This window comes from Mercenaria mercenaria, chromosome 9 (assembly GCF_021730395.1).
Source record: "Mercenaria mercenaria strain notata chromosome 9, MADL_Memer_1, whole genome shotgun sequence".
In the NCBI taxonomy this organism is placed as follows: domain Eukaryota; kingdom Metazoa; phylum Mollusca; class Bivalvia; order Venerida; family Veneridae; genus Mercenaria; species Mercenaria mercenaria.
The window spans coordinates 37,097,064-37,112,727 of NC_069369.1; the positions used below are offsets into that span (position 1 = coordinate 37,097,064).

At 35.1% G+C, this 15,664-nt stretch overlaps 1 protein-coding gene across 1 annotated transcript; it reads left to right on the forward strand.

The window, feature by feature from the left end:
- Positions 1 to 751: 751 nt before the first annotated feature.
- LOC128559480 (uncharacterized) lies at positions 752 to 6,655 on the forward strand. The gene is made up of 4 exons (XM_053551237.1): positions 752 to 1,016; positions 1,417 to 1,477; positions 3,823 to 3,907; positions 6,425 to 6,655. The coding sequence occupies exons 1-4, from the start codon at positions 989 to 991 to the stop codon at positions 6,593 to 6,595; spliced, it is 345 nt and encodes a 114-aa protein (XP_053407212.1). The 5' UTR covers positions 752 to 988; the 3' UTR covers positions 6,596 to 6,655.
- The last annotated feature ends 9,009 nt before the right edge of the window (positions 6,656 to 15,664 follow it).

Sequence of the window (15,664 nt, forward strand, 5' to 3'; positions counted from 1 at the left end):
GGGGGGGGCGTGGGCTTCTGGATTCCCTTCAGAAAATGATTGTTGTTACCTTCGAATGATGCAAAGTGGTGTATATTTTACAAAGCTTAAATGTTTTATACGGCGGCATCTTTTAAATTTGTAAATTTTCAGAAAAAAGAAAACAAAACACACACACAAAAAAAAAAACAACAACCAAAAAAAAAACAACAAAAAAAACAAAAAAACAAACAAATATATAAAAAAAACACAAAAACACACACCAGCTGTTTGTGAAACACGAGTGCCCCCATGATGACTTGCCTCATTTTCAGTCCCGAGACCACTATGACCTTAACGTTTACATGTGATACCATGAAACCTACATTTAAGTTTACCAATGTTCATAATCGAAAACTTATCAATGTTTGGGTCTGTAGAGAGGTTACCCTACTAATATCAATTATCATTTAAGCCAAAAGATAAAGGAGTTTGCATTTTTTCTGCCTATTTGAACTTTTATGTAAGTCTAGTCTTGTTTTACAACCAGCCGCTGTTGCATATTTATCATACTTGTTCTAATGACTAAACAGTTACGTGATTAAAGGTTTGACCCGTTTTGCGAATATAACAAAAGATAAAAAAGGTAGTAACATTTTTTAGGAATATTCACGGAAACGAATATTTAAAGACCACCCTTTTTGACCAACATATTGAATACAGCAGTTGGGTACACATTTAGCTTAACACATAAATGATATGCAAAGTTTGCAAAATCGACAGAAGATTTAATAGGGAATCGATCTTACCGATTTTCGTCGCGAAGCGACGAAAATCGGGATCGAATCCCACTACGGTAACATACGAGGGTATCCAAACAACACATACTATCCAAATAAAAAAATATGGAGTTCCGGTTTAGACCATGGGCGTGCGACGACCCCGATGAAATTCGGGATATCACGGTCTTCTAAAATGTTAATAAGCGTCCGTCCGATCAGTAGGCGAAACGCAATATCCGCACAATAAGATGTCTGCGACCCGAAAGAATATTCAAAGTATGCTGTTTATTTTGTTGCGTCAGAAGATAATCAGCCGGTAACGTATAATTTGTGATACAAACATGCTTTATTCAATACTGAGTAGCATATTTAAACGGCGACATTTTGAACATTTTTATATTTAGAGTGAGAGTGGATACACGTTACACTCTGACACTGGCGTCGACATTTTGAAAATTTGAGGAAACAAAAAAATTCTAACGAGTTCTTCAGCCCGGGGAATGAGAGAATAGATTCACCTTTGTGTCGCTTTTCAGATAGTATTTTAATTCCTTTCCGGTACTTTAGTTTCTTTGAACTTCTCTGTTACTGCCTATATTGAATTTTTAAAATTAAGAAATGCGTGATTTTACTTGCAGGCATGACTGATTAATGGAATTATTTTACTTTTATATAGAATATGGACGGCACTCCAGTACAGCATGTGCATGGTTGGACCTGTTGACATTTTTAGAAACGTGAGTAACTAACTTTCCATTGTACTGTTGTATAATAATAATGTAAACAAACACCCCACGCATAAAAAGCATAGAAATTCCTTATTTTTTACATTTTTATTTATTCATCAATTTGAAATGGGCCTTTTAGATTATTATTTCTTAAGGCTCACTGCATGTATACACAGTAATTAAGTTGAGCTTATGATTCTGCCGATAAGCTAAATATAGGGAATCGGATCGGCTTATAGAATGAAAATATGGATTTTGTTGTTTCGTCATTGGCATTATACTGCTGCCTATTAACTTCCTGTGCTGTATTGACTAATTTCCCTCATTGTATATAGATTTTAAAGAGGCAGGTAACATTGCCCGATCGGGCTTCCGACATAAAAAACTAACTTTTTTTGAAAAATAGTGAAGATATTTCTTTCAAACTTGGTTCATCTGTTCATATGACACAAATTAAAATAAAAATAACTTGGTTGCCTTCAGTTTTGGTAGAATTATTTACCCTTTTCAGATTTTTATGACACATAATTTTTGAAGTCCAAAAAAATTATGTGTTAATGCATTACATTATGCTATTGGCGTTTGTTTCGTATATTCCACACTCATTTGACACCGTGCAAATTGTCAACAGTCGGGATAGCGTTGATAAGCACAACTTGGCGCAGACATGCAATTCAGCTTGATCTTTCTTTGGAATATATGTAATACTGTTTACATGTCGTACTGATACAATCACATTTTAAAATAAATTTGTATTGATACGTCCACATTTTAAAATAAAGTCATATCTGATCCCTAACAAGTTTGTAATTACACAAATACAGCCCTTATCTGGAGTTCTGAAGCATGCTCGATTAGTTGGTCAGAATTATGAAGGAATTGAATTCAAACTGTTCCATAAATGCAAGAGTTAAAGAGTTAGTCAGAACCATAATCATGCAGAAGATGTAATTACTTTCACAAATCACAGGGCTCAAATTTTGGACTCGCTAAATGCAAGTCAATTTCATGGAATGCAAGTTAAGATAAAAATTTCACACAATTTATTTTGCAAATTTATACAAGTAATAGTCAAAATTGTTGCGGTTTTTGTTAATGTTTGTACATTCGCTTTCATTTGAGGATAACAGAAAACACAACATCTTTTTTTGTTAGCCATTTTTTTTTTTGAATGGATTACTGATTATAAAGAAATGTAGATGTCTATCTTATAATTAAATCTAGAACACAGGCTATCTTACTAATTCATACATGTATACAGTTGAATCGCTATTTATAATATTAGGTACGAAAATTTGCCTTGCCGTAGTTTCAGCCAGTAGTTAAGTTACGCCATCAATGATGCGTTCTGAATTACTTTGAAGGTCAGTTATAACGCACAAAATTGTACGCCAAGGAAAACCGTGCAAACAGTATTGATGTTCTAGCATGATTTTTTAGGATATTCTGACATTCTTAATTGAAAGTCTAAATTTGCAAGTAGATTTTAGATTTAGCAACAAGAAAAAAAAGCTACATGCTAAAATTTGCAGTGCGTTGGTCAAAAAAGTTAAATTTGAACTCTGCAAATTAATGCAAACTGAAGCCACTCACATTACTTTTTGGTCCGATGCATTCAGTACCAGTTCTCCTAGGAATCCCCAGTCGAGCATGTCCCAAACAATATGATGAAGTATTTTGAGAGTATGAGCTAGACTAGTTGTTTTATGGTTCAAAATTCAGCTTTAAGTTCAGGCTTGGAAAATTTTCTATCTGGTTGCCAGCATGGGTTAGTTGAAATCTGAATTTTGTACACTGCACACATACTCAAATACGTTTAAAGTTATATAAATACGTTTATGAATCATGACCGTCAGATACCAATAAACAATTGTAGCATTTTGTCGGCTCCTGTGTTCATACTAAACTGAGGAAGGCAGAACAGATTCTTCTAGCTGCTTTACCAGTCTGTTTTTGCCTTTTAATGATACCGAGCAAAGTGAAGGTCATAGACCACCAAGTCAAAAAGGTACCTGGAATTCACTGGGTTAAAGTAATGTTTGGCTGTTCTGACTGGTCAGTCATGTAAACAAACCTACTCATACAGTGACTTTTCTTTTTTCAAAACTGAAATTTTTAACCGCATTTACTTCGTTTCATTATACATTTTGACAAAATTTGCTACTGTTTTATTTTCATTAAAAAAAGTTTTATTTAACAAATTTCTCCCGCCATGCCAATGATATAATTGGGGTCATCTTATTGGCATGAAAATTGAAAAACTGCGAAAAGGATGTTAGCCCTTAGACCTTTGAAATTTCAAAACAGCTGGTTGTCCATGTTTTCTTAATTTGCTCACTTTTCACTATTTTCAGGCATCTTGGTCTATTATACAGAGTATTGTTGTACTGCTCCAAAGTGCTTGTTGACAGACTGAAACCACTTGCTTGCGAGCATAAGGTATTTCTATCTTTCTGTTTCTTTATTATCCCCCGCCGATGAAATTGGGAGGGGGGAATTGAAATGGCATTGTCCGTCAGTCTGTCCTTCCGCAGCCATTTCTCACTAACTACTTGGTAGAATTTCATGAAACTTAAAAAAACCGGAACCAACATACTGCGATGATGCCCGTCAAGTGTTTTTTTTGATTGGTCAATTTCCCTCAGAGTTATTGCCCTTGATTTAATGAAAAATGTTCGTCTGCAGCCGTTTCTCAGTAACTAGCAGGTAGAATTTCATCAAACTTGAAATAGACATGAACCAAGATACTGCGATGATGCCCTTTTAAGTTTTTTTTTCGAATGGTCAATTTCCCTCAGAGTTATTGCCCTTGATTTAATGAAAAATGTCCGTCTGCAGCCATTTCTCAGTAACTAGCATGTAGAATTTCATCAAACTTGAAATAGACACGAACCAAGATACTGCGATGATGCCCTTCAAGTTTTTTTTCGAATGGTCAATTTCCCTCAGAGTTATTGCCCTTGATTTTATGAAAAATGCCTGTCTGCAGCCATTTCTCAGTAACTAGCAGATAGAATTTCATCAAACTTGAAATAGACATGAACCAAGATACTGCCCTTCAAGTTTTTTTTTTTGATTTGTCAATTTCCCTCAGAGTTATTGCCCTTGATTTTATGAAAAATGCACAAAAATATCCATCCGCAGCCATTTCTCAGTTACTAGCAGGTAGAATTTCATCAAACTTGAAATACTGTGAACCAACATACTTTGATGATGCCCGTCATGTAAACTGTTGTATCCTCACCCCTCCCACCCCCCACCCCCAACCAAAAAAAACCATTCATTTTCTGTTAATTTGATTTTGACTAATGAAATTATTTGCTTCTTGGTAACATTCTTAACTTTTTGCTGGATATATTTTTTTGCCGTTCCTCACCACTGACCCTTTCGGCGGGGGATACCAATTCATCGAATTTGCTTGTTATATAGTTGCAGCTGTGGGAAGCAGTTTCAATCATTCAAAAAGCATGATATACTGTATACAAATAAGTATTTGTGTGAACAGTTTTTTGTGATTGAGTCAGTGCATAGAATCACCAAGGAACATTAGGTGTAGAAAAAATTGTCTGTTTCCTGTATCCTGACCTACCATAAATTTTTGGCCCGACCCTAAATGGACAGTCCTTCCGCCTTTGTCTTTGAGAACATTTTTTTCAAGTTGCAAAACTGTACTTTTTATGCTTTAAACATGGACAGTGATGTTATAAATCAACTGACTGATGCTCTAGCGGCATAATCCCACTATTTGTATTCATTTTTTGACACAAAAATAATTTCCAAAAAGTCTCCCTAAAAATAATTTTAAAAAATCCAAAGAAAATTTTTAAAGTTTTTCTGACCTACCCACCCTAATTTTTTCTAGCATGTTACCGGAAACAAAATTTTTCCTAGACCTTAGTAAAGACTCCATTTCATTTTCTTGATGATAAAGCATTTCTGGACAAAACCATAAAATTTAATACATGTATGCAAATTTAAACAATTATTAGCTTGATCACCTGTCACAGGGTGACAATATACAATTATCGACTTTTTCATAGGTTGATTTCAGGATTTATCAACCCGAAAAAAGTTATATAACTATTTATTTGAGGGTTGATAAATCATGATATCAACCTATGAAAAAGTCAATAATTGTTTTATTACATGAATAGATGTATAGTCAGTCTTGTTATAATACAATTGTATCTTTAATTCAATTGAATTTTGAAATTGGAAATATTGCCGTCTATTTTTAGACCAACAGGGTGATATTGGTTTTCCAAGCACCTAGTTCGATCTATTTTTATTATCGTACTATTTATAACCCAGGATAAGTTGATATGATATGTACTCATTACTTTTCGAACCGTTTTCAGCCAATCAGAATAACAATAGAGTACAGTCATGTAATAACATGAGTTGATGTCCGTCATGTGCCAACAATTTGTAAAAAATCTTCTTCAGAACCACTGGGCAGATTTACACCAAACTTCACAGAATGATCATGGGGTGGTCCTCTTTCAAAATTACCCAAAGAATTTAATTCCATATAGAACTCACCGAAAAGAAAAAACTTTGAAAATGATATCTTGTCAGAAATTGTTAGCCAGCAGGGCTTTTCATCCTTATATGACACTGAGGCCTATATTGGGCCACTTCCCAATCCAAAAATATTGCGGTTTTTTCCCAACATCCAAAAATGCAAGGTAGCATTTCAAAAAAAAATTAATGGTTTAATTTTATTTACATTTTAGTGTTACCGGAGGAAGCGGTTCTCAGGTATTGATTTTTTAGGTCACCTGTCACAAAGTGACAAGGTGAGCTTTTGTGATAGCGCGGCGTCCATCGTCCGTCCGTGCGTCGGTAAACTTTTACTTGTGACCACTCTATAGGTCACATTTTTCTTGGGATCTTTATGAAAGTTGGTTGGGGTCTCTTTTTATCAATTTACAATATTTGATTTCTGTTTTACAGGTTCACTTCTTGAGAGCAGGCAGCTACAAAATGGAAGGTCAACAAATACACTACAGTATACTTGAAAAGCAAGAAAGAAACACCAGAAAATATAAAAAGACAGAAGAACAAGGGGACTTTAATAAAAAAAAACTTTTAAGGATAGGAATTCAGGATTTACTTAGAAACTAAATTTATTTTGAGAACAGCAGTGTTTGACTAAGCTCTGTTACTTTAAGAGATAACGTATTATCACATTGGTTTTATTATTGTCGAGCCCGCTTGCGGAAGCGAAGACATAGTTGTCCAAATGTCTATTCGGTGTATGTGCGTGCGTGCGTCTGTCCGGATTTGTTTGTCCGGACCATAATTTGGACATGCATGGAGCAGTATTGTTTATATATGGTATGAATGTTAACCTCAGTGAGACGGAGTGCCGCGCAAGCCCCAGGTTCCTATCTCAAAGGTCAAGATCACATTTACAGGTCAAAGGTCAAATTCAAAAATGACTTTGTCCAGAGCATTTCTTCTTCATGCATGGAGGGATTTTGATGTAACTTGGCACAATTGTTCACCATCATGAGATGGAGTGTCATGCGCAAGAACCAGGTCCCTTTGTCTAAGGTCAAGGTCACACTTAGAAGTCAACAGATACAAGAATGACAACTTTGTCTGGAGCATTTCTTCTTCATGCATGGAGGGACTTTGATTTAACTTGGCACAAATGTTCACCACCATGAGACAGAGTGTCATGCGGAAGAACCAGGTCCGTAGGTCTAAGGTCAAGGGCACACTTAAGGTCAAAAGTCAGATACAAGAATGACTTTGTCTGGAGCATTTCTTTTTGATGCATAGAGGGATTTTGATGTAACTTGGCACAATTGTTCATCATCATGCGACGGAGTGTCATGCGTAAGATCCTAGAATTACTTCCCTTTGTTGTTACTATAAATAGCTTACATTTGTAACTTTTTTATTACTGGTCGTAGGGAAAAATGAAGACCACCTTTCTGTAGTACAACATGCATGTTACATCCAATTTTCAGGTGTATTTTGACATATCTCTGCTGGTGCAGATTTTTTTAAAAAAAAAAAAATAATTTTTTTTTTTAATTTTACGTTCCTTTGTTGTTACTGTAAATAACTTATGTTGTAACTTTTTGCAATCTCTTTTATTTGGCATAAATGTTTGCCTCAATGAGACAAGGAGTGTCATGCACAACTCCCAGTCCTTTTGACAGCTGACGGGCTTTACATATTGCCCGTGGGCATCTAGTTCTTATATTTTTCATGAGATTTTAAAGAGAATGTTCTTTTATAGGGCCCCCATGTAGTAAGCTTGTCTGTCTTTCAGTCAGTAGGTTTTCATGGCTTCCAGATGATAACTCGTGAAAAGCTAGACCGATTTAAATATTTTTTGGCAATGTTGGCAAAAAGCCGGTCAATATGAGTATTGACCGGGCCGGCGGTCAATACTGGTTAAAACCGGTCGGTACTGGTCAATACCGGTCAATACTGGTCAATTCAATACTATGGTCACTCTTGGGTGGTTAATACTGGTTTATTCAAAACTTTTACATAATGCACATTCACAGATTAGCACAGGCTGTAATATTAATGTAAAAAATATAAAAGCAGTTAGAATGATATAAAATTTTGTTCTTTAAAAGTACAAATGTATAGTGGTCAATACTGGTTGATTCAGTTTTGGTCCTTGACAATGTGTCCTGGTCAGGCTCAATTTTGGACAATATACTTAGACTGGTCAGTGGTCAATACTAGTTTATTCAATGCTTTACCTTTGTTTTACATTAATTAAAGATTTTATTACTATAAATTAAACTCATTGAAATGGACAGTACTGGTCAGTTGAAAGTTTGGTCCTAGCAATATCCTTGATCAATACATATAGTGGTCAATACTGGTCAATTGAATACTTTGATTACATAACTTATTTATTTAGAAAAAAAAATAAGTTATGCAATCAAAGTATTCATTTGACCAGTATTGGTAACATTCAAGCATCTCAATAATACAGTGGGATTTTTGATCATGATAGCTAATTAGTGACTAGATACAGGCCTGCAACATATAATCTATTGTATATTGTAAGACATGGTGTCAATTAGGCAATGTGACAATTGCTATCAAAACACATTTAAACCACTTTCACGAAAGGGTCCAGGTGTTCACAGCAATTTTTCATTAAATTATTTAAACCAGTAAAAATAATTAGATTTATCACTGTCTTGTGAATCAAACACTTACAGCTACAGTTTATGAAAAACTTTCTACAAATGAAGTTCAGTTAAATTAGCAGTTTTTCCACTTACTGTGACATTTCTGTAGAAAAAAAAATAAATTTTTTTTAATCTTATCTAACAGAAAATATTTAATGACCAGTATCAATCAGTATTGACCAATCAACCACTTCTGACCAATTTGGGAGTATTGATTTGGTTGCTTTAACTAAATAATAATGATTGCATTCACCTTTATCAAGCCCCAAATGCTCTTAAACAGTCATTATTTAATTGTTCATAAACTCTCCAAAATATCTTAACAGTCAATATTGACTAAATGACCAGTATTGACCCAAACGACCAGTATTGACCGGTATTGACCACTTCAGGGAGTATTGACCGGGCCGGTTTTAACCGGTTAAAACCGCTGGTTAAAACCAGGGGTGGTTTTAACCGCCCAACATTGTTTTTTGGTACATAGTTACAGGTCAAGTTCGACTTTGGGGTCAGTAGGTCAAAGGTCAAGATAACTTGCAAATGCTTTGGCCTGGGATCATAGCTTTTGTAACACAGGTGTAACATGATAAAATACAGGTTGTTTGAATTTGAGGTCAATAGATCAAAGGTCAAGGTCACAGCGGCCTTGAACAGTTGAACCGTTTCCGAATGATAACTTGAGACCTTGAGCCTAGGATGATAAAGTTTGGTACACAGGTGTCACATCATGAAATACAGGTCAAGTTTTACTTTGAGGTCAGTAGGTCAAGGTCACAATAAGGCAAAACAGTGAAATGTTTTTCAGATTATAACTTGAGAATGCTTGAGTCTAGGATCGTGAAAATTGTTAGGGAGGTTGATTATGACCAGCAGGTGACCCCTAATAATGTTTAGGTCACAGGTCAAGGTCACACTGACCCGATTCTTTAAAATGATGCACGGAGGAGCACCTGGGATCTTCCTCCACCATTAAAATTGGAAAAGTCGCCATATGACCTATCCTGTGTAGGTGTGATGTTAAGTTCAACAAAATAGATAACGGTTCTTTAGAACGGTTTTTGGACAATAACTTCAGGATGCTTGGGATGAGAAACACAAAATTTAGTACAAGGTTGGTCTTGACCAGCAGATTACCTGTATTGATTTAGAGTTCCAAAGGTCAGGATGACCCGGAACATTTAAACCTTTTCCATACAACAACTTATGAACACTTGGGCGGAGGATCATGAAACTATGGAGATTGAATTTGAGGTCATTAGGTCATAGCTCAAGAAAATGCTGCTTTGATATTGGCTTAGTTCAGTGATAAGGCCATATTGTAGGGGTATAAATCGTCACTCCTGTGACAACTCTAGCGTTTAGCTCACCTGAGCACAAAGTGCTCAAGGTGAGCTTTTGTGATCACCCTGTGTCTGTCCGTCGTCAACAATTTGACTGTTAACACTCTAGAGGTCACAATTTTGACCTAATCTTTATGAAACTTGGTCAGAATGTTACCCTCAATAAAATCTTGGAAACATTTGATGTTGGGTTATCTTGGATCAAAAACTAGGTCACCAAGTTAAATCAAAGGAAAAGCTTGTTAACACCGTAGAGGTCACATTTAAGACTATATCTTCATGAAACTTGGCCAGAATGTTAATCTTGATGATCTCAAGGTCCAGTCTGAATCTGGGTTATGTAGGGTCAAAAACTAGGTCACTAGTTCAAATCGAAGGAAAAGCTAGTTTACACTCTAGAAGCCAAATTTATGACCATATCTTAATGAAACTTGGTCAAAATGTTAATCTTAATGATCCATAAATCAGATTCAGATCTGGGTCAAGTGGGGTCAAAAACTAGGTCATCAGGTTAAATCAAGGGAAACGCTTGTTAACACTCTAGAGGTCACAATTTTGACCCAACTTTAAAGAAACTTGGTCAAAATGTTATCCTCATTAAAATATTGTACAAGTTTGATATTGGGTCGTCTAGGGTCAAAACTAGGTCACCAGGTCAAATCAAAGGAAAAGCTTGTTAACACTGTAGTGGCCACATTTATGACCATATCTTAATGAAACTTTGTCAGAATTTTAATCTTGATGATCTATAGGCCAAGTTAAATCTAGTTCAGGTGGGATTAAAAATTAGGTCACTAGGTCAAATCAAAGGAACAGCTTGTTAACACTCCAGATGCCACATTTATGACTGCATCTTCATGAAACTTAATCCGAATGTTAATCTTGATGATCTTTCAGTCAAGTTTGAATCTGGGTCATGTGGGGTCAAAAACTAGGTCACCAAGTCAAATCAAAGGAAAAGCTAGTTAACTCTTTAGAGGCTACATTTATGATCATATCTTAATATAACTTGGTCAGAATGTTGATCTTGTTGATCTTTATGTCAATATGTCAGGCGAGCGATACAGGGCCATCATGGCCCCTCTTGTTTATTTGTTCTTGTTGTAAGAGAAATTGTACATTTTAGAATACAGATTACAGCAAGTCACATTTTCTTTATTTTGACAATACTTATTTCAAAGCCTGACAAAAGCATCCAGTACTGTTATTAAAAGTTGTTATTCACAGTTCAGCTATATTTCATGTATGGATAAAACAAGTTATGTGATCTTAGATCATTATAAATGTGTATACAGATAAAACTTAAACATGTGAACAGTGAACAGTTTATTCAATAAATAAAGTGTAATGCAAGTCTTTGTGATGTGTATATAAAAACAAAATTAGGATTTGTTTTACGAGTAATTTCAGAATTACAATTAACACAAATAGAAAAAACCAAGCCTGCACAAGAAGGCTAATATGTCTCCCTAGACTGAGCTCTTAACCTGCTGTGGTGCAAATAGATTGTTAATGTGTGTCTGTCTGTTAAGTCCTGTTAACAGTGAGTTGCAATCTAGTAACTTTTCAGTTTGTACGATTTTTAGCTCACCTGAGCACAGTGTGAGCTGTTGTGATCACTTTAAGTCTGTCATTGTGCTTCTCAACAATTTGCCTGTTATTAAACACCCTAGTAGACAGTTTTTTAAATTTTAAAGGGATGAGTTGAAGTCTGATTGATTCCCGATTGAGGCAGTGCCTTATTTCATATTAGAGATTTTCAGCTTACTTCGACGCGTACTGCGGACCACGGACTACGGACTTACTATAGGGGTTCTCTCAAACTGTATATGAGGAAGTTATGCATAACTAAACAGTGGCATATTTAGCATCCGGTTCTAATGCTGTAATACTGTTTTCATTTAAAATATCTGAGAAAAGACAGCTATAAGATTTATCAATATCCGTTTTATTGTATATGAATTACCAATATATTTTCTTAACAGTGTGGGGGCATTTTTAATTTTTTTCACCCTTTTACCTTTTATATCGCTTTTTGATTAATGCATATTCAAATCTTTCGACTACCTTATTTATGAACAAGAAGCTAGAGGATCTGTATCGCAAACTTCTTTTTTATTTGAAGTGCTGCAACTTATTTATATGCTTGCTGTCAATTTCGTGAGGTTCTAGCTAGTATTCGCTAGCAGTGAAAACGGCTGTTGATTCAACGATCAACATACCCTATAAACCAGAATTTGAACCAATGACCTTCTGATGAGGAGAAAGACACTCTTCCCCTGCGCCGCAAGAGGTTCACCGACCTTACGGTAGGGGATCACAACAACATTTTTGGTATCAAAAATGTATATAGTGTATATGGAGCATGGGCTTTTGTATTATATTACGCGCGACGCTGAAATGCTATTGTATGACGCACAATTTTGAATATGCACGGTACGATGCGTCACATTGTAATGCATCGCGTAAAAATATGCCGCGCGTGGTATTATTATATTCTTAACCATTTCAAACCCTACAAATTCAGTTTTATACGATACTGAATTCATTCAGTATTCCCGGTCACCCTACCATGATATACGTGATGGCTACATAATGAATTTTTAAACCAATATAGACCTTGAGTTTTCATGAGTTTAAATCTTTGTTCAAGTTCCCTGAAGACAAGTATCTACACATAACCCTTTTTGCATGTGGTCGACTAAAAAGGCTTTGTAAATAATGATAAAAGGCTAGTCTCGACTCGTTGACAATGCTATGCATTTACTGGCCATAAAACATTTTTGGAATACGATCGGAATTTTGACCTTGGACGCTTCTCAGGCCCTTTCTTCACAAAACAATTTCCGGTCTCAGCTGGGTTTTAGATTGAAAAAATGAAAGATTACAGCTAGTTTTGATAGTACTTAAAGATTAAATTCCAGTTGAGACTAACAATCCATACTGAATAGCCACTTGAAAATAGCCATGAATTTAAATCTTAAATTTTAACATGCAATATTGATATCAATTACAATGTTTCATTATCAAACTCAACTGAGACCCAAAATGTTTTGAAAACAGAAGCCCAGGAATTCAGTCTTGGCGTGATCTCAGTAATCAAGATCGAGCCTGTCTTGATATTTTTCAAAAACTGATATCAGATTATGTTAATATGAAGTGGATATTCTTTCTTTTTGATTTTCAAACATGCTGATACAAGTCAGGATGTTGCCGCTAAATTATGGTAATATATCGGATCTCGTTTCCACAGGGATGAAAGATGCATGTATGAGAACTTCCCGTATGTTTCTTCCCACTGTAAGTATGCAGTCCGCTGTCCGCAGTCCGCGTTGACAAAGTGTTGAACTAAATCATTTAAGATATTTCATTAAACTTTTCATGATTTTATGTAACATTCTACAGTTATCAAAATTAATTAAAAACAATGACTTTTTCAGTACAGAAGTCTACGAGAACACGGTATTTATACTATGCAACAAAAATTAAACGGACGTTTGTTTTATTCAAAATGTATCATTTTTTTTCCCACAATAATATTTTGTACTGCTTTTTTCTTATGTTGTTGCTAGGAAATACAAGTCTAGGAACCGTATGGACGGACACAAATTAAACCCAAACTGTTGTTTTTTTTTTTTTATAGGAATCGCCGTTATCTTCAAATCCACGTTTCAAGTTCACTTTTTTAATGCATGAACATATTAAGATGAAGTATTATCGTTGCACTGGGGGTTTGAAGTCGTTAGCGTCGCGCAGAAGAAATGTCTCAATATCAAAACAATGTTAAAGCATACGGATATTTGAAGAACATGCTAAAGACAAGTAAAATGCGACAGAGTACCGGTATTAAGCTGAATCTAGAGACACCCTACATGTAGACATTTATGTAGTCGACTCATTTAAATGTGACATGAACTAAAACTTATAGAGTATGACATTTGAAAATTGCGATTACGAGTGTTAAATGTAGCCTGTTTACTATCCATATATTTTCAAACGTATGTATTGTATTAGCAGATAATTATATCACATTACACTCATTGAGAAGACAAAAGTAACTACACATATAGATAAAAGAAACATATGTATCATGGGTATCTTTTTTCTTGCGAACCTTTAAATATTTTGAGAAAACCACCACTGTAAGTATGCAGTCCGCTGTCCGCAGTCCGCGTCGAAGTAAGTTGAAAATCTCTAATAGTGGACTTGTGAGATGAATAACATTTACTACTGCAATCAAAGTACTGAAAGTACAGAAAGGCTGGCTACAACAAAACACTGAATGAAAACTGTGCGGGAAGGATGTTTGCAAAACCTTAGATATTATGGGTTTTCCATATCAAACTAAGGCGATCATAGGGTATTGATGAACCATCTTGATTAACTTGTGCATCCAAGTTAAAGTTAAATCGAGAAACCTAGTTTATCGGACGTAAACATGGGTTCAAGAGAGTAAACTATAGTTTACGCCCGTTATCCTGTGTGTTAGATCGAAAATTTATGTTAGTATTAGCTAAACCTAGTTTTTCGACCAAGAATGTAATTATTGGATAATTTGATTCATATTATCCCATATCATAATATGGACGACTGTTTCTCGGAACCAGCGTTTGTTTAATTAGCTACTTATAGACCGGGGTAATAATCTATAACGAAGCGGTCAACAGTGTTGAGTTACGAAAAAAGTCCATTTAAACGGACATTTCATTCATAGAGGCGAACTAATTTACCATCATTATGTAATATTTTCTAATGTTATCTTTCAAGTATTTACCGTAAGAAAAATAACATTATTATAACTTGTTTGAGCAAATAGATCTATTGAAACAGGTAAGTTTAACAATCTTTATACAACGCTATGGCAAAACTGATAAACGTGGCGGACTATTTAAATTGCGCATGAAATCATATGTTGTGTTGTCAGTCTCGGCACCTGCTGAACTTTGTGGAAACTCGATATATGGTTATAATAGTCTGGCGAATATCGCCAGCCTAAAAACCACACCTCATAAAGAGCATTGCACTTATAATAGAAGGAAACACTCTACATCTTCCCTTAAATTAAAGTCACATATATTGAGTAAATCCAAAATAACAACAGCACACTTTAAACGTATATATTGGATTTTGGACTCTGTTTAGCTGAAATGTGGGCATGCAATTTCGTGGTTTTGGTCAGAACAGCAATTTCGTGGGGATATGTATTCGTGGATTTCAACTTTTGAGCATAAAATGAATGGGAATTTTACTTGTTCGTTGGGATTAAATTTCGTGGTTTAACTCAACAACGAAGTCCACGAAAATTAGTCCCCCATGAATATTAATGATTTCACAGTATTCGTCAATTCCGTATCAGGTGTATGAAGTCAGTAATGACACCATATTAACGGATCACATGGTGTCAAAAAGTATTTTGACGTCAATTATTTTCAAATTCACTTTGTTAAAGAAGAAAATGTATTGTCATTTTATAAGAAGAAATATAAACACGGGTATGCAACAAAGTTATTACTAGCTCTGCATCGAGAAATATGTACTCCTTTTTAGCCGATTAATAATGCATAGCTAATGTCGCGAAAAAACTTGTGCATGAACACTTGCGGAATACTAGACGATATCATATTTTTGTTTTGTTGCATTAGCAAAAGAATCACGATTTATATTTTGTTCATTACAAATCA

Coding starts and splice junctions, on each gene's coding strand:
- LOC128559480 (XM_053551237.1), top strand. CDS start 989: ATGTCTGCGACCCGAAAGAATATTCAAA. Junction 1,017..1,416: donor GACCCGAAAGAATATTCAAA/GTATGCTGTTTA, acceptor ACTTTTATATAG/AATATGGACGGCACTCCAGT. Junction 3,908..6,424: donor CACTTGCTTGCGAGCATAAG/GTATTTCTATCT, acceptor TCTGTTTTACAG/GTTCACTTCTTGAGAGCAGG.